Source organism: Furipterus horrens, unplaced genomic scaffold (assembly GCF_987537825.1).
Source record: "Furipterus horrens unplaced genomic scaffold, mFurHor1.1.pri manual_scaffold_3, whole genome shotgun sequence".
NCBI classification, from domain to species: Eukaryota; Metazoa; Chordata; class Mammalia; order Chiroptera; family Furipteridae; genus Furipterus; species Furipterus horrens.
The window spans coordinates 23,752,628-23,769,598 of NW_028327173.1; the positions used below are offsets into that span (position 1 = coordinate 23,752,628).

Here is a 16,971-nt window from a genome sequence, read left to right on the forward strand (position 1 = left end):
GCCGCAGGGCCCTCACTAGTAGTTGGTGACAGAGGCAGTAGCAGCCCCTGAGGATGGGCACATGAATTGAACCCTCCTTAGTGCTGGTGGTGCATCACCTCCCTCAAGTATAGTCATTTAATTGGGTCATATTCAGTTTCATAGCCTGCATCTGCCTCTTCCTTCTTCTTTTCTAATATTGTACTGTTTTGAATGAAAAGTGTGGAAGGTAAGTTGTTTTATTTTAATTGTACTTAAATAGCAATCATTAACCAGCAGTATGATGTGTCTTTGCCAGTTGCCCTTGTTCTTGGGGTAAAGAACATTAGCATCACAGGTAATAAGTAGTAGAAAACCAGTCCCACTTTATCTTCAGATTAAATTAAATGTAAGTTTCTTTTTAAAAGTACCATTTTGTTTAGTTGTTAAGGCCTGTCACATTTGCTAAATGGAGTTATTTATAAAACAAACAAGCAAACAAGCAATGAATCTGTTTTCCAGTCAGGCCTGCTGAGTAACTGAAGGGTTTGTATTTTATATGTAAAGAGAATATTTTCAGAAAGCATTTTCTAGTAATTTTACATATTTCTAGCTAACTGCTTAGGAGTAGTGATTAATCTTAATGATCTGTATCATAGTTGACAAGACAGGTGGTATCCAAGAACCCCAGTGGATTTTTATACCAACAAATACAGTTTTTGACTTTTTGATGGAAACAGAGCTGCTTGTCATTAACAAGCCTGGCTTTCATTGACATGTAATTTTAACCAAGTTAGGTTACTGTTGAATACCCGTGTTTCTGAAAATGTACCTTTGCCAAAGTTAGAATTCTGTGTTTTTAAACAGTAAAGAGCACAACACTTACGCTTTAGGTTGACTTAAAAAACGTGCATGGGGAAGGAAGTTGTTCTGTAGTTTCTCTTTGCTAATCTGTGTACTTGGTTGTCTTACAGTCAGATGCTGCCCTCATGTGGCACCTAGGTGATAACCTTGTAGTTCAGCCACAGAAGCTGACCTAAATAGTGAGACCATTTTTAGGTCCCCTGTAAAAAACTATAATATTTGTGTGCTTTGCTGTGCTGATTTCAGTTAAAAATTCTTTAAGCTTTGTGAACAGATGCATTCTCTTAAGTTCCTATTTAAGTATTCTTTGATTTAGACCTGTTAACTGTGTTTTTACAACCCCAGGTCTTAGTGGAATCTAAGAAATTAGCCCTGCACAGACAGAAAGAGGTGAATAAGATGGGAAAGTAGAGTGTTTATAACAGTATAGGGGCCAAAAGACCTGAACAGTTAGCTGTCTGGGTACCACAGCTTGTAGTTCTTTCTTTCTTCCGATGATCTAGAGACCTATAAAATCCCCTGTGTTTGTGGAACTCTTAAGCAGTTAGTATACTGTATTAAAATGGCTTTTGTTTAGTTTACTGCATTAAGAATATTTTGATTTTCTTTCACTGTAGAAATATCTATCCATTTAAAATGGGCTACAATATTCATGAAGCAATTTTGGCATCTTGTTTGTTAAAGTGATTCTTATCTATTTTTGTATTTAATATGTAGTAGGATTAAACATTTAGGTGTGCACTCTATGAGCAGGAATTTCAGAATGTTACTTTTTCGTTGGCAGGTTTTTCATGAATAAAAACGCTTGTGTCAAAATTTTAAATATTTCTTCCCCCATCCCCCTTTCAGTTCTAGGTCTCGTTCCAGATCATATTCTCCAGCTCATAACAGAGAGAGGAATCACCCAAGAGTGTATCAGAATCGGGATTTCCGAGGTCACAACAGAGGCTATAGAAGGCCCTATTATTTCCGTGGGCGTAACAGAGGCTTTTATCCGTGGGGCCAGTATAACCGAGGAGGCTATGGAAACTACCGCTCAAATTGGCAGAATTATCGGCAAGCATACAGTCCTCGTCGGGGCCGTTCCCGATCCCGGTCCCCAAAGAGAAGGTCTCCTTCGCCACGGTCCAGGAGCCATTCTAGAAACTCTGATAAGTCTTCCTCTGACAGGTCCAGGCGCTCCTCATCCTCTCGTTCTTCCTCCAACCACAGCCGAGTTGAATCTTCTAAGCGCAAGTCTGCGAAGGAGAAAAAGTCCTCTTCCAAGGATAGCCGGCCATCTCAGGCTGCTGGGGATAACCAGGGAGAAGACGCCAAGGAGCAGACGTTCTCTGGAAGCTCCTCTCAAGATACAAAAGCATCTGAGAGCTCGAAGCCATGGGCAGATGCTACCGCATACAGTGCTGGCTCTGCATCGCGGGCATCGGCAGTTTCCGAGCTGAGTCCCCGGGAGCGGAGCCCCGCTCTGAAAAGCCCCCTCCAGTCTGTGGTGGTGAGACGACGGTCTCCCCGTCCCAGCCCTGTGCCAAAGCCCAGCCCTCCACTCTCCAGCACATCCCAGATGGGCTCAGCGCTACAGAGTGGCTCTGGCTACCAGGCTGGGATGCACCAAGGTCAGTTTGACCATGGCTCTGGGTCCTTGAGTCCATCCAAGAAGAGCCCTGTGGGTAGGAGTCCACCGGCCTCTGGCTCCACATACGGCTCGTCTCAGAAGGAGGAGGCTGCTTCAGGAGGAGCAGCCTATGCAAAGAGGCAAGTATCTTGTTTCCTCTTCTGGTTGCGTTTTTATCTCACCAGCTGGCAGTTTAATTTTAAATCTTAAGTTAGAGCTGTGATTATGGTAAAAAGGTAATTCCCATTTCCTAAACTTTTCATTAGCAAACTTTAAAAGCATCCCCCAAGGAAATCTTAAGCTTAACTCTAGCTTTCCTACCTTCCTAAATTTGTATTACAGCATAACGTTTCTTTAGACTACTCTGCAATGATGTTTTCACATTTAAAATTTGCCTTGGAGTCTACCAATGTAAGCCAGAGAACAGTAGAGATTTGTGGGTCAGCTATCAAAAAAAAAAAAAAAAAAAAAATCTTTGCCAAAAAGAATGGCCATTGGAGCTGTTAGACCCACTAAGACCCACCACCTACTGTGATTGATCTACATCAGCCTATTATGGTGAAGAGCTGCACCCTCACACCCTCCAGTTGAGGCGACTGGGCAGAATGGCAGTCCAAGGCTTAGTCCAGAAAGGCCTTGTTTTAAAATCACAAGGTGGGTGTATGTCCCAGTAGGAGCCAGCTGGGCTGCGTGTTAGGAGAGGATGTGACCGTGCTTCCATCTTTATACACTGGGTGACACGGTGAGTTGGAACCCGAATCTTGGTGTGGTTGGTTGGTTTGGGATGGTAACAGGGACGTTGCATTTGGACCAGATTGTCAAGAGGAACTTACTGGGCAAGTGGGGATTTTCCTTTTTCTTTTCTCTTAGCATATTCTTTGATGTCCTTCTGTCCTTTGATTCTGTTTTGCCATATTTCTCTACTAATGGTACAGATGAGATGTTCAGAATCTATACTACCAGCCTTCAGTAAGTCTACTTTAAAATGTAACTTTCGTTTCTTACCAGAACTGTCAATGTCATTAGAAGACTTGGGCATGAGGTCTCCTTTTCCATAAGAAAGAATAGGGTGATTTTTTTGCTCCCTCCCCTCAATTAACATGCATTTCGTTTTTATTTGTGTTTGCAGTATATTTCGTATTTAGATCTTCTAGGTGACTTGAAGCAAATTTGAAGTCTCTTTTGAGACTTGTTTTTCCAAATGTGAGTTGTATAAAAGCAAAACAGTCCAAGGTTGAACATTCTATGTTAACTTTGCTGAAAGCAGATTGTAAGTGACTGAGTGAAGGTTGGATAAGACCTTAAATTTTTTTTTTCCTAGACCACTTACAGGTAAGTAGATTTTGTTTTTTAGTATCCTAAAAATTACCTTTGTTATTTTCTTTATGGTTGCTTTTGCAAGATACAACTCTGTGGAGCATATATTTTTCTCTTAAATTACTAGAAAGTAACCAAGTAGAAAGTCCTTTGGTAACACAGGAATCCACAAGACATGTTTGTTCAGAGATTCAAAAACTCAAGATCATGTGGCACTGTTCAGATGAAATTGCTTAAGAAACCTCCTGTGTGTCTCTCTTGTGTTTGTATAACTAGGTATCTAGATGAACAGAAGACAGAGAATGGAAAAGATAAGGAACAGAAACAAACAAATACTGATAAAGAGAAAATGAAAGAGAAAGGGAGCTTCTCTGACACAGGCATGAGTGATTCGAAAATAAAATCTGATATGTTTGCTCCCAAAACTGATTCTGAGAAGCCTTTCCGGGGTAGCCAGTCCCCCAAAAGGTATAAGCTACGAGATGACTTTGAGAAGAAGATGGCTGACTTTCATAAGGAGGAGATGGATGACCAAGATAAGGACAAAGCTAAAGGAAGGAAGGAATCTGAGTTTGATGATGAACCCAAATTTATGTCAAAAGTCATAGCAGGCACAAACAAAAACCAGGAGGAGGAGAAGTCAGGCAAATGGGAGGGCCTGGTGTATGCACCTCCAGGGAAGGAAAAGCAAAGGAAAACGGAGGAGCTGGAGGAGGAGTCTTTCTCAGAGAGATCCAAAAAGGAGGATCGGGGAGGGCTCAAGAGAACCGAAAGTGGGCACAGGGGGTTTGTGCCTGAAAAGAATTTCCGAGTGACTGCCTACAAAGCAGTCCAGGAGAAAAGCTCATCACCTCCCCCAAGAAAGACCTCTGAGAGCCGTGAGAAGCTAGGAGCGAAAGGAGACTTTTCCACGGGGAAGTCTTCCTTTTCCATTACTCGAGAGGCCCAGGTCAATGTCCGGATGGACTCTTTTGATGAGGACCTTGCAAGGTGAGGTGTAGTCCTTGATCGGGACTTGAGTGGCCTCAATGGTGTCTCCTAACACCACTTCCTGAGGACATTCTGAAAGCAAGGCAGGCCCCACCTATGTTTCCCCTGCTGTCCAGCTTTCAGTGCTGGTACCCTCCGGTCCGCCTGTTTTCAGTAGAGTGTGTGTCAGTGAGTGATTGATTATTTGGTGTTGGCATCAGTATCAAGGGGGTAGTGAAGAGTGCTTCTTTAGTGACTGGCTTTGGTGTTGGGTCCCCTCTGCTGTTTTCTTGCCATCTAGTCAGCACTCCCACACATGCCTCCCCCCTCCTCCAGCCTTCATTCTGTTTCTTCCTGAATTTGCTTAAGGTGCCTTTTGTTTGTAAAGCTTTCAAGGATCCATTTCCCCGTTCTTAGTAGGCTACCAGAATCTATTAATAATTATATAGGACTTCACCATGAAATAATGTAGCAGTTTTTAGAGTTGGGGCTGTGGGTGAGAGAACTTTGGGGAAAAGTGGTGATGGCCAGTTACTGTTTACATGGGCTAATGACTATGCCTGTTGGAAGTCTGTCTGAGCTCTATCCAGCCACATCCCACTCCTGCCTCACTGTGTCACTTCCCTGAATGGCCCTGGCTGGCTAAGCTAGTTGGTCTTTTAAAATATGTTAAAACCAGCAGTGACCCCAAAAGAGAGTCACTGAGGTATTGAACACTTCATCCAAAGAACTTTGTGGATAAATGTAAAACTCTTTGAAAAAATACATTACATTTTTAGGGTTTAAATGTCCTGACTTTCTATATATATTTTATCATATTGGGCCTTCTTGGTGTTTTGTTTTTTCAGACCCAGTGGCTTACTGGCTCAGGAACGTAAGCTTTGTCGGGATCTAGTACATAGCAACAAGAAGGAGCAGGAATTCCGTTCCATTTTCCAGCACATACAGTCAGCTCAGTCTCAGCGGAGCCCCTCAGAACTGTTTGCCCAGCACATAGTGACCATTGTTCACCACGTTAAAGGTAGGTCCGGGCTCCAGCCTGCTTAGGCCCTTGTGCTGCTGCTTAGTACTTCTAGTACAAGCAGAAGGAGGAGTGGGTGAATAAGGGAGCCTTTTGGGGCCATTTATCTTTTTTATTTTTTTTTAAGCTTTTTTGTTTATTTTTTAGAGAGAAGGGAGGGAGAAAAGAGATACAAACATTGAGATTAGGTTGCCTCTTGCATGCACCCCAGCTGGGGACCAGCCTTTTTTTCTTCCTCTTTCTGTATGTTTGTTACGGATTTGACTACTTCGGTCCCATCTCTGTGGCTGCAGGTTCATACAAAAGAGCTGAATATTGTATTTGCCTTTGATGACATGATGTGTTTTCTTTGAATTTTCACAGAGCATCACTTTGGGTCCTCAGGAATGACATTGCATGAGCGCTTCACTAAATACCTAAAGAGAGGATCTGAGCAGGAGGCAGCTAAGAACAAGAAAAGCCCAGAGATACACAGGTGAGGACCCCATCCTTACACTGCAGGTGGTCCTGAGAGACTGATCGTCAGATATTAACTTGTCTTTGCTATGTTAGCAGTAGAATTTAAGGTAATATTCTTCAGATTCTAGGATAGAAGTGGGTATTTGTAGTCATGAGTGGGAAGGACATGCTTTGATGATGCTTAAGTTTCTCGTTTTGGGCTTGAGGAAAACAGCCTTTTTGTTACAAATGAACCCTTGTATTCTTGGGAGCCAGCAAGTGGTAACCTGAGATCACTGAGCATTCTATAGGTAGAGTAAATGTTAAGTTTCTTTAAGCAATCCATGTATTTCATATATTAATTTTTTGGAAGTATTTGTAGTGGGTAGGGAGTTGGGGAGCTTGTAGAATTTTGTTAAAGGGTTTAAAAGCCTAGCATGTTTAAAGAGTATCACATTTGGTTGTGGGGGACTTTATCCAGAAACAAAGTTGGCCTTGTCTTATTTATTTATTAAATTTATTTCTTAGAGGGGAAGGGAGGGAGAAAGAGAGGGAGAGAAATAGCGATGTGAGAAACATCTATCTGTCTGGTTGTCTCTCACACACACCTTAACCAAGGACCAGGCCTGCAACCTAGTCATGTGCCCTGAGTGGGAATCGAACCAGCCATGTTTCACTCTGTGGGATGACGTCCAACTAACTGAGCCATACTAGTAATTGCTTAATAGTCAACTCCTGAATCTGTTGCAGTAGGTAATGTAGAACCATGTCTGTATAGTAGTCTTGGATTTAGGGTTATGCCAGACAACTGTTTCTCACCTAGACCTAATCTCATAGGTAAAATAATGGGCCATTACATTCTAATTCCCAAGGTGAAAACTGCCCTTTGGTGTTAGCAGGACATATAGATAGTCTTGATATGAACTTGAAATCATAAGCTTGTCTGTGAGTCTGTCTTCCTGGATGTAATGTTACTGGGAGGGAATAAGAAATTTCTCCTGTTTGAATTTGAGAAGTTGGGATTTTGTGTGCTTTCTTGTGAACACCTATGGGAGAATGTAAGTATGCAAAGAATATAAGTGATATGTATGTAAGTTACGAAACATAATGAAAAGGAATGCCTGTGATTCGATTCCATTGCCCAATTTATGAATGAAAATATTACATGTACTAAATTCACACTATGGAATATTAAAACTTTTTGTGTCTTCAATTTTAGGAGGATAGACATTTCCCCCAGTACATTCAGAAAACATGGTTTGGCTCATGATGAAATGAAAAGTCCCCGGGAACCTGGCTACAAGGTGAACTATTGCTTTGATCAGTAATTCCAACAAAATGAGTGCGTTGGGCATGAACTTGTCAGAAATGTGTTGTTTAAATTACTCTCTACTTAAGTTTGTGTTTTTCTTTTAAGGATGGGCATAATTCTAAAAATGAACTACAAAGGGTTAATTTTTATTAAATGTATCAACAACCTTTGTGAAGTGGTTAGAATATGGTAAATGACCCCAAAGTCTATTGAGGTGAGCTTGAGAAAAAAAAGAGAGGAGTTTTGGAACAAGTGCCCATGATGAGAGAAGAAACTTTTTGTGATATTTTTCTGCTTGTAAGTATTATCAAATCAACTATATACATGCACTATTTCCAACCATGATTTCAAAAAGACATGCATGTCAGAGGAGAGTGAAATATTCATATCTTAACTTAGTAGACTGTTCTAAACAGGTAGTCCAGAATTTTTCTAACATTGTACCATATCTATCATCTGTTGGTTACTGTTAAAGCTAAACATTACTTTGGTAGCACAGCTACATTTGCAATGATGTGCACTGTTATTAAGAGGTTAAAGCTTGTATACACTCTTTTTCTGTGAAATACTAGATTTGGGGTTTTAAGTAGCCTTAGTATTTATTGACCTTCATTCACATATATAGTTGAAATTTTAGAATTAGAGATGACTCTTCCAGTGCTCCTGAAACTTCTTCTAAAAATAGTAATTAATCTTCAAGTTTTCGAAACACATATTTGTCTTGTTGGTTGAATGTGATGAGAGGCATTCTTGCACAGTTTCTTCTTCCCTATCCCCTTTTCTTTCCCTCCAAGTATCCACAGATTGACATTAACATGTGAAAAGCAAGGTTTTGAAAGATCAGAAGACATCTCTGCCTCACAAAGCTAATTCATTAGAGGGGTTGTCTGTACCACCTAAGGGAGCAGCAGCCGCATTTTTCTTGTTTTTTTTGTTTTTAATATATTTTATTTATTTATTTGTTTTTAGAGTGAGGGGAAGGGAGGGAGAAAGGGAGAGAAGCATTGATGTGTGAGAGATACATCAGTCAGTTGCCTCTCATATGCCCCCAGCTGGGGACCTGGTCCGCGATTCAGGCATGCACCCTGACTGGGAATCAAACTGGCGACCTTTCAGTTCGCTGGCTGGCACTCAGTCCACTGAGCCACACCAGCCAGGGCTTCTTGTTCTTTATAAAAGTTTTTGGAGGGTACAGGATTCCACTCCCTCTCTCTCAAAAACAGTGGTGATAAGCTTACTACCTACCACTCCTGTTAAACTTCGTTTCAACAGAAAGCTGAGTTTGTGTATGTGAAATGTTAGTACAGAGTGAACTGCTCACTCCTTGCTGTTTTAGGGGAGGTTTTACTTCCATGAGACAAGTCCTAGCATATAATGCCCCTGAACTCACCCTGCACCTCTGCTCTCACTCTGTTTCCCTAGCACTGGTAGACCCGTGCTGTGCTGATTGTCCTTGCTGCTGCTGGGCTTCCACAGTGTCTGTAGCTCACATCCCTAATGGTTACACTTCCTAGAAAGTAGGCAGAAAGATTTTTTTATTTTTTTTCTTTCTTTTATTTTTAAATAAACTTTTACCCGGTATTGCCATTTTACAAATTCTCCATTATGATATTCCGTACATTACTGATACTTCCTCTCTAGAGAAATTCTCAATATAACCAACCATTGAGAAAGGCTGCTTAAGTCTCCCACTGTCTGTCATTGGACTCGGTACTCAGAGATGATTCCAAGTAGAGGGTAAGCCTGGGGTGGTTGCTGCAGTGTAAGTAGGAAAAGGGTAACATGAGCATTTCCTCTCTTGGTGGTAAGTAAGCCAGAGCCAGGCTAGCCAGATCATTATGGGGCCACAGAGGAAACAAAGCAAGATCAATATATAGCATTGTTAGAAAGCTGTCATCATTACTCTTTAGAGAACTGGTTTGGGATCTGTGAGGGATCCTCATGAAGTGACTTGTTGGGACATTGTGTGTCCCTCCGACCCCCCTGGCTTGGGTGACGCATTCCCAATGCTTCTGCACCACTCCACTGGAGTAGTGACCACAGTTTATGGGGTGGTTAAGTTGACAGTCCTGAATCCCAAAAACCTTCATTTGGTTTCTCTTTTGGCAGGCTGAGGGAAAATACAAAGATGATCCTGTTGATCTTCGCCTTGATATTGAACGTCGTAAAAAACATAAGGAGAGAGATCTTAAACGAGGTAAATCAAGAGAATCAGTGGATTCCCGGGACTCAAGCCACTCAAGGGAAAGATCAACTGAGAAAGCTGAGAAAACCCACAAAGGATCAAAGAAACAGAAGTACGTAAGCCCCTGTCATCTCATTCAGATTCTTGAGCAGAGTCTCTTGTCTGCACCCTTTAGGCAGTACCCCAGACCTCCCAAGGCAGACAGCTTTGGGGTTAGGAATGATAACAACTTAGGCGGTTTCTTCTTTTTTACCATGTAATTTAAGTAAGGCTACTAGTTTGGAAACAGAACTTTTGCATCGAAGTTGGCATGAACCTTGTCTGAAGGAGGCCTCCTGGGAGATGGGCAGTTAATTTGGCTATGAGGATAATGCAGAATCATTTGAGAATTTGTTCTATAGTTGTTTTAGACGGGTCCTTTCTCATCACACATCTTCATGGGGAGGTTATGTTTTGGAAATGGCTCCAAGTCATCATCAGCTAATAACACTGGTCCAAGAAACTGTGAAACTAGATAGGACAAAATTGTTCTTAAATGCCTTATAAACTTAATTTAGCAGACACTTCCAAGAGGTTTTTTTCCCTCTCTTTTTTTTAAAGATGCAAAGGGAGGGAGAAAGGGAGAGAAACATCATTGTGTGGTTGCCTCTAGCACACCCCCAACTGGGAACCTGGCCTGCAGCCCAGCATGTGCCCTGACTGGGAATCGAATCGGCGACCCTTTGGTTTGCAGGCTGGCGGTCAATCCACTGAGCCACACCAGCCAGATCCAAGAGAGATTATTCTTTAAAAAAAGATAGCGTTGTTGAACTTCATAGGTCAGCGTTCGTGCCAAGGTCCTGGTGTTTCTATTCACATTTTTTAAAGTTCCATGACTTTTCAATCATGTCTCATTAAATGTAGCAGAGTTGAAGCCCACACCTAAGCCCCACACCTTTGCATAAGAAGCAACACTACTTCCACTTCATCTGTCAAGCATTTTTGTATTCATTTGATCATCAAATTCTTTGAGATAAATTGGATAGTTGGTGTGATACCCATTTCGCCCATTTGAACAAGAAAGAGGCTAAGCCTGGGAGAGTTTTTCTAAGGTCACAGAAGTACCAGCTGACATCAAAACTCAAATCTTCTTTTCTACTTTGTCCGTCCAGTGTGTTACTTATGCATTAGGATCCCTAGCAGCTTCAGGGCTGCCCACAGGTAAAGGACCTGATAATCCTCAGCAGGAAATGGAAGTGGTGGTACAGCTGGCCTCAGTGCTGCACTGATGGGAAGGGAGCAGACCCCTCAAGCATCTCAGGGTTGGGTTTAGATTACTGATCCCAATTCCTTTCCCTGGAACACATGAAGAGGCAGTGCTAGGATTCAAATTTGGAGCCTTTCGAAAACCTCTTGAAATAGCACTGATTTCTAGGAGGCAGTTCTACATCTGAATTGTAAGAATCCAATGACAGTAACTTACATTTCCCTTATTAAGAGTAAGTGCTAGCCTTGATGGCTGTGGTTGGGCATTGTCCCACAAAGCCAAAGGTCACCTGTTTGATTCCCAGTCAGGGCATGTGCCTGGGTTGCAGGTTTGATCCCTGTTTGGGGCACATGTGAGAGGCAACTGATGGTGTTTCTCTCTCACATCGCTGTTTCTCTCCCTCTCTTTCTCCCTCCCTTTCCCTCTCTAAAAATAAGTAAATAAAATCTTTTTTTTAAAAAAGAGTAGATTGCTAGTAGGATACAATTATTTAAGTTCTTGAGCATCTCAAATGTGGGAGAGGATGGGAAGTGGAGGAAGGGCAAGGTGCTTTTCATAATGGAGGCGGATGAGGGAAGGGGGCACAGTCATAGGTCACTGACACTTGGCTGGGTCTTTAAGTCCTTTTCTACCCCTGGGAGCCTGGCCTTTCTCCCACCTTAGAGCCAGCCAGTAGCAGCCTCCCTGGAAGCAGGGCTGGCACTCACTGTGACTCATCATAGTAGTCTAATTTTCTGTATAGTCTGTCATTTCCCCTAGATGAAGGGAAGGTAGGGAAATAACTCTGGGGAGAGTTTCACCAGATCCTATGCTTGATCACACAACCTGTTTGAGCTAAGTGGGAGGTGGTGTGTAGAGTAGTGGTATAATTAAAGCTGGGTTTGCATCCAGTTCTGCTCAGCTCTGTCACCTGAATCACTTACCTACAAAATGGGAGAATCACTAAATAATCAGAGTTGCCATTTACTGTGTGCCTGCTGTGTCATTGTAAAGTATTTGAGCGAATTTTTTTATTTTTTTAAATCTAGAGCAACCCCAAAAGACAGGTGGTGGTCTTCTTATGAGAAATAAAGTACTATAAAGCACAAACAGATGGTAATATATAAAGTCTCTGTCCCAGTACTATATACATGGGACTCTTAGTACAGTGTTAGATTCCTTCTGCCTTTTCAATTCATGTGTAAGTATTAGACTGAGCTACCAGAGCCCATTGACTGTTTTTTGTTCCTCTTTATGTATATGTCCCATATTCCCCACAGGCTCAGACATAAGCGTGTCACTGAACATGACTGACAGAATTGGGACCTCCCTGGGTACCGGGGTGGAAGTTACTAACCTTCAATGTCTATATCAGGGAGGCATTCCTGTTTGCCCTGTGCTTCTTACCCAGGAGGCCCTAGCTGAGGGGTTTATTGATTTTTCCTGGCTCTTTTCTTTTCATAGGAAGCATCGTAGAGCACGAGACCGGTCCAGGTCGTCATCCTCTTCCTCCCATTCATCCCACTCCTACAAAGCGGAGGAGTACACTGAAGACACAGAGGAAAGAGAGGAAAGCACCACTGGCTTTGACAAATCAAGACTGGGGACCAAAGACTTTGTGGGTCCAAATGAACGAGGAGGCAGAGCTCGAGGGACCTGTGTAAGACCCTGCCCCCACCTCTTTTCCCTAAGCCCCTGCTCCCACCAAGTCTAATTATTTGTTTATCAGAATACCAGTTTGCTTGCCCTTGATACAAGTAATCTATATACCTTAGAATCTGTGGTTCCCCATTACACAGGCTTCCCCCTTGTAGTTATTTTATTGATCAGAACCACTGAGCTAGCCTCTCAGGGCTTCTCGTCTCAGAACTTCCCAGCGTGTCTTGGCTCCCGCTGTGTGTAGGGAGGCCCTCGTGCCGGGCTGTCCCCTGTCTAGGCTGTAGACCTGAGATGAGCTGAGGGGCAATGGCTGGAAAGCAGTTGACCAGCATTTTGACTGGAGGACAGCTGTCTGTTTTGTGCCAGAAAAAAAGTGTTCGATACGAACAGAGATGTTTTTCTCTATTTCTGACATGATCCTTTGTTCCTTTTCCTTGTTTACTGCCACAGCAATTTCGAGCCAGAGGGAGAGGCTGGGGCAGAGGCAGCTACTCTGGTAACAACAACAACAGCAACAATGATTTTCAAAAGAGAAGCCGGGAGGAGGAGTGGGACCCTGAATACACACCCAAAAGCAAGAAGTATTACCTGGTATGTGTCTGGGGATGGCCAGGAAGCGCTAGGGGGCCTTTCGCACACATAGTAGATGATACTAAGGCTCTAATTGGTCTATTCAGAACTGATTAAATGTGTGTGCACTCATCTTATGCTGGGGGTATGTGTCCCTGTGGGACAATACAGTGCTGGCAAGATGAGTGTTTTCTGGAGAGGCAGTCCTGACCTCGGAAGGGTTTATCTGAGACATTTATGGATTCTAGGATAAACAAGAAGGGCTGCTCTTCCCTTTTTAGTTTGTGAACTTGTTTACAGCTTACGCATACCCAACCTTAGCCTCCAGCCTCTATGCAGGGAAACCTTCCTCTTAAGCCACAGCTCCACTCTATCACCCATTGGGGAAAGATTGACAGGGAAGAGAGCTCAGGATCTCTCTTGTCTTCAAAAAGAAATGCAACTGGAGCTTCTCTCATTTGAGCTGTTGGGTCATTCTCAGGTACCAAGCACCTTCTGGGCCTCTCTCCCTCTCTCAGGTTGGGGCTCTTCTAGGCTGAATTACCTGACTGGTGAGCGAACTCTCTTGGCTTTGCTATATAAGTAGCGGGCTTAAATCCAAGCATATGTGACTCTGTGTGTCATGACCAAGGTAAACTTGGAGCTGAGTCTCCATCACCTACAAGAAGGGCTGGTGTGGGTCTGAGTTGTTATTTGCACGATTAGGAAACAGGCTGTTGTCTAAATAACTCTGCAAAGCCACATTTGCTTTTCTAGGGCTGCTAAGAGCCTCTTTGAGACTCCTCGACGACCCTTAAGTCTATTCAGGGAAATGTTGGCTTGGCCCAGGATAGGTGCTGGAGTGGGACTGCTATAGGGAGGAGAATTAGAGGCCACAGACAGACGTTTTTCCTGCTCTTATTTGCCACCTGAAGGAGTATCACCAACCTGATGCATTTAACCGGGTAAACAAGCAACCCTGGCCCTTTCACCGAGCTGACCCCAGCAGCCTAGTCCCAGTGTGTGGGTGGGTGGTTTGTACTCTTCTGAAACCATGGGTCTGATGAGGTAGCAATGACTTCTAGTTTTCAAAATTCTTTCTCATTCTTTAATTGAATTCCTCCTCTCTCATGAGACCATCAGAGTAGGCAGGGATTGTTTGAAATGTGTTTTTTCTACTGTGCTACACTGCGTCGCATAAAACTAAAGATGGGAGGCTAGGTACTGGTCTTGCCTTTGCTGCTAACTGACAATGCAGATCAGACAGTTTCATGATTGGTGGGATTGGTTTTCTAAAGCCCATCCTTTGAGAGATGGTGTACTAAGTAATATGGAGTTACTTGAAGTTCTTAAGCCTGTTTCCTCATTTGCATAGTAGAGGGTGATAATAATAGGGTAGATGTAAGGATTGAATGAGATAATGCATGTATAGGTCTTTTTAGTGCTCAGTGAAGATTTTATCATCATCATCATTATAATGTCCAAGCTGCTGCCTTAGCAGTCCTAAGGCACCCAGCTAAATATTCTCTTGGATCTGAATCAGTAGCATTTTTGGAGTGGGGAACAGGGAGGAGGACAGAAAAGGAGCAAAAGGTGGGTCTGGACATAGGTTTGTTGGAGAAGGTCACATTTGGGTAAGTCCAGGGAAGACGGTTTTGGCATTGATGGCAGTTTTCTTTCTTTTCAGCATGATGACCGTGAAGGCGAAGGCAGTGAGAAGTGGGTGAGCCGGGGCCGGGGCCGAGGAGCCTTTCCCCGGGGCCGGGGCAGGTTCATGTTCCGGAAATCCAGCACCAGCCCCAAATGGGCCCATGACAAGTTCAGTGGGGAAGAAGGGGAGATTGAAGACGATGAGAGTGGGACAGAGAACCGAGAAGAGAAGGACAGTTTACAGCCCACTACTGAGTAGGGGCCACTCTGACGGGAGCCCCTGCCCAGGGGAGAGAGGCACTGGGAAGATGGCTGGTGAAGAGCTAAGTGGAGGAGCCCCAAGAAGATTCTGAAAAATCCCACCCCACCCCACCAGCCATGCAGAATCCTACTATAGCTGAAAGCATCCCTGGTGCGGTTTCCCACTGAACAGAGGCGCGGGCTCTGGGGCCTGGGGCCTGGCCCAGCTCTTGAACAGAACACGACACATTGGGCTTTAGCTGTGTTTCATTTGTTGTTGGTGTATGGGGTGGGGGCTGGGGAAGGGAGGGGAGAGCGATACTTTGATTTTGGTTTGTTCCTTATTAGAAACCAGTTTTGTTCTTAATTTCATTTCATTTGGAGCTAAGAGGACTGATTTGATGATTTTCAATCTCTTCTCCTTTTTCCTGATTTTTAAAGCCCTTTTTCTTTTTCTTAGGTATATGTAGTAATATTAGCAGAAAGATTTAATTTGGGCAATTTTGATTCTTAAAAGAGAAGACAAAGCATGTGAATAAACATTGACGTGTTCACCTCAGTTTGGGACCAAACTGCTTGGATCTTTGTAAAAATTGGTTTTGTATGTCAAGGAGGAGTTCAAGGCCTTTCTGACCACCTTGTGTTCCCCTTTTCTGCACAGCCATGTATCACATGGTATTGCCCCTAACCACACCCCACGTGTACCCTCCCCCCAATCTTTTCTGATTTCTTCTGGACTGAGCTTCCCGTTCTCTACCAGCAGCTTCAGTATCCCAACTTTCTAGTCCTGCTGATCCTAGCAGCAACAGCAGTGGAAACTGGGTGGTGGTTTCTGGTCTGTTTTCTAAGAAACTTCTGAATTCTATTATCTTTACAAATATAAGATGAGAAAATAATTTTTTCAATATTTTTTATTAATCTTTTTATAAAATGAAAAGAAACTCCTATGATCAATTAAGGAAGGTGGTTATGGCTGAGTGGTTTGTGGGGTTTTCTTTGTTCTTTCATTATTTTTAACCTTAAGCTTTAAGATGAAACATTCTCAGATGTTTGGCGTGGGGGGACATCCTCTTAAAATGGGTCCTTGTGCTTGCCTTCTGGGGAAGCGGTCCAGAGCAGGTGAATCATATGGCACTCAGGCATATGGTATACGCGGACTGCACCCACCTCCCGCCCCCCCAATCTTTGCCTCTTGGGTTGTTGTGCTACTTTCTCCTTACTTTGCTACATTTCTATAGTTAAGTTGGTTTTACTTGAATGACTCATGTTGAGGGGAAAAAATGAAAATACCCTTAAAGATTTGTTTCAACTCCTCCTGCAAATAAAAATAAAGTGGCAGATGTAAATGGACTCTGGTCATTGTCACCCTGAGAGAGAGGGAAGGGGGGGAGGGTGAGTGTGTGTGTGTGTGTGTATGTGTGTGTGTGTGTGTGTGTTTATGCGATGGAGGGGGGGGGGCTGGATATCCCCCACAGCAGCTTCAGAAGCCTGGAAGATAAAATGTAGGGGGCTGGGTCCAGACTTTTGCCCAGCCCCCTACACTCACTCGTGGGAGCAGCCTCAGCTGTCCCTCTGGTGGTTTGTGACTGCATTCCCATCCCAATGGTTTTACTTTATCCTCTATCTTGGACACGCCTGGAGAATCATTTTTTTCACTGTGGTGTCTCATGAACAAGAACTTTGGCTCCCAAGATGGTGGGGGCAGGGGCCAAGGGGTGTGGATAACAGGCTCAGCCTTCTTCTGTGTTTTCCACTGAGCAAGATTACCTGGATGTTAGACTAGCCCACATGGGATGGGCACCAGGTAGGTCCTAACCTTCATTCAGCCCTTTCTCACCCTGGGCTGGCTGTAGCCAGAAGCATGGAAAGCCAAAGTTCCATTCTTCCCGGGAGAACCCGGAGGTGTTTTCTGAAATCAAACTGGAAGCGTTTGCGCTCTTCCTCTTCCGTAGACGGATGGATGCCAGGAGGG

General features: G+C 43.5%; 1 protein-coding gene across 1 annotated transcript in view; it reads left to right on the top strand.

Moving 5' to 3' along the window:
• The window catches only part of THRAP3 (thyroid hormone receptor associated protein 3), a 48,799-nt gene extending 32,454 nt beyond the window's left edge, over nt 1-16,345 (top strand). The window contains exons 4-12 of the mRNA XM_090269119.1: nt 1,672-2,574; nt 4,028-4,741; nt 5,569-5,741; nt 6,105-6,216; nt 7,399-7,483; nt 9,601-9,788; nt 12,366-12,561; nt 13,011-13,151; nt 14,797-16,345. Coding sequence (XP_090125245.1) covers nt 1,672-2,574; nt 4,028-4,741; nt 5,569-5,741; nt 6,105-6,216; nt 7,399-7,483; nt 9,601-9,788; nt 12,366-12,561; nt 13,011-13,151; nt 14,797-15,018 — 2,734 coding nt within the window. The 3' untranslated portion in view covers nt 15,019-16,345. The remainder of the gene's footprint in view (nt 1-1,671; nt 2,575-4,027; nt 4,742-5,568; nt 5,742-6,104; nt 6,217-7,398; nt 7,484-9,600; nt 9,789-12,365; nt 12,562-13,010; nt 13,152-14,796) is intronic.
• Nucleotides 16,346-16,971: the final 626 nt, after the last annotated feature.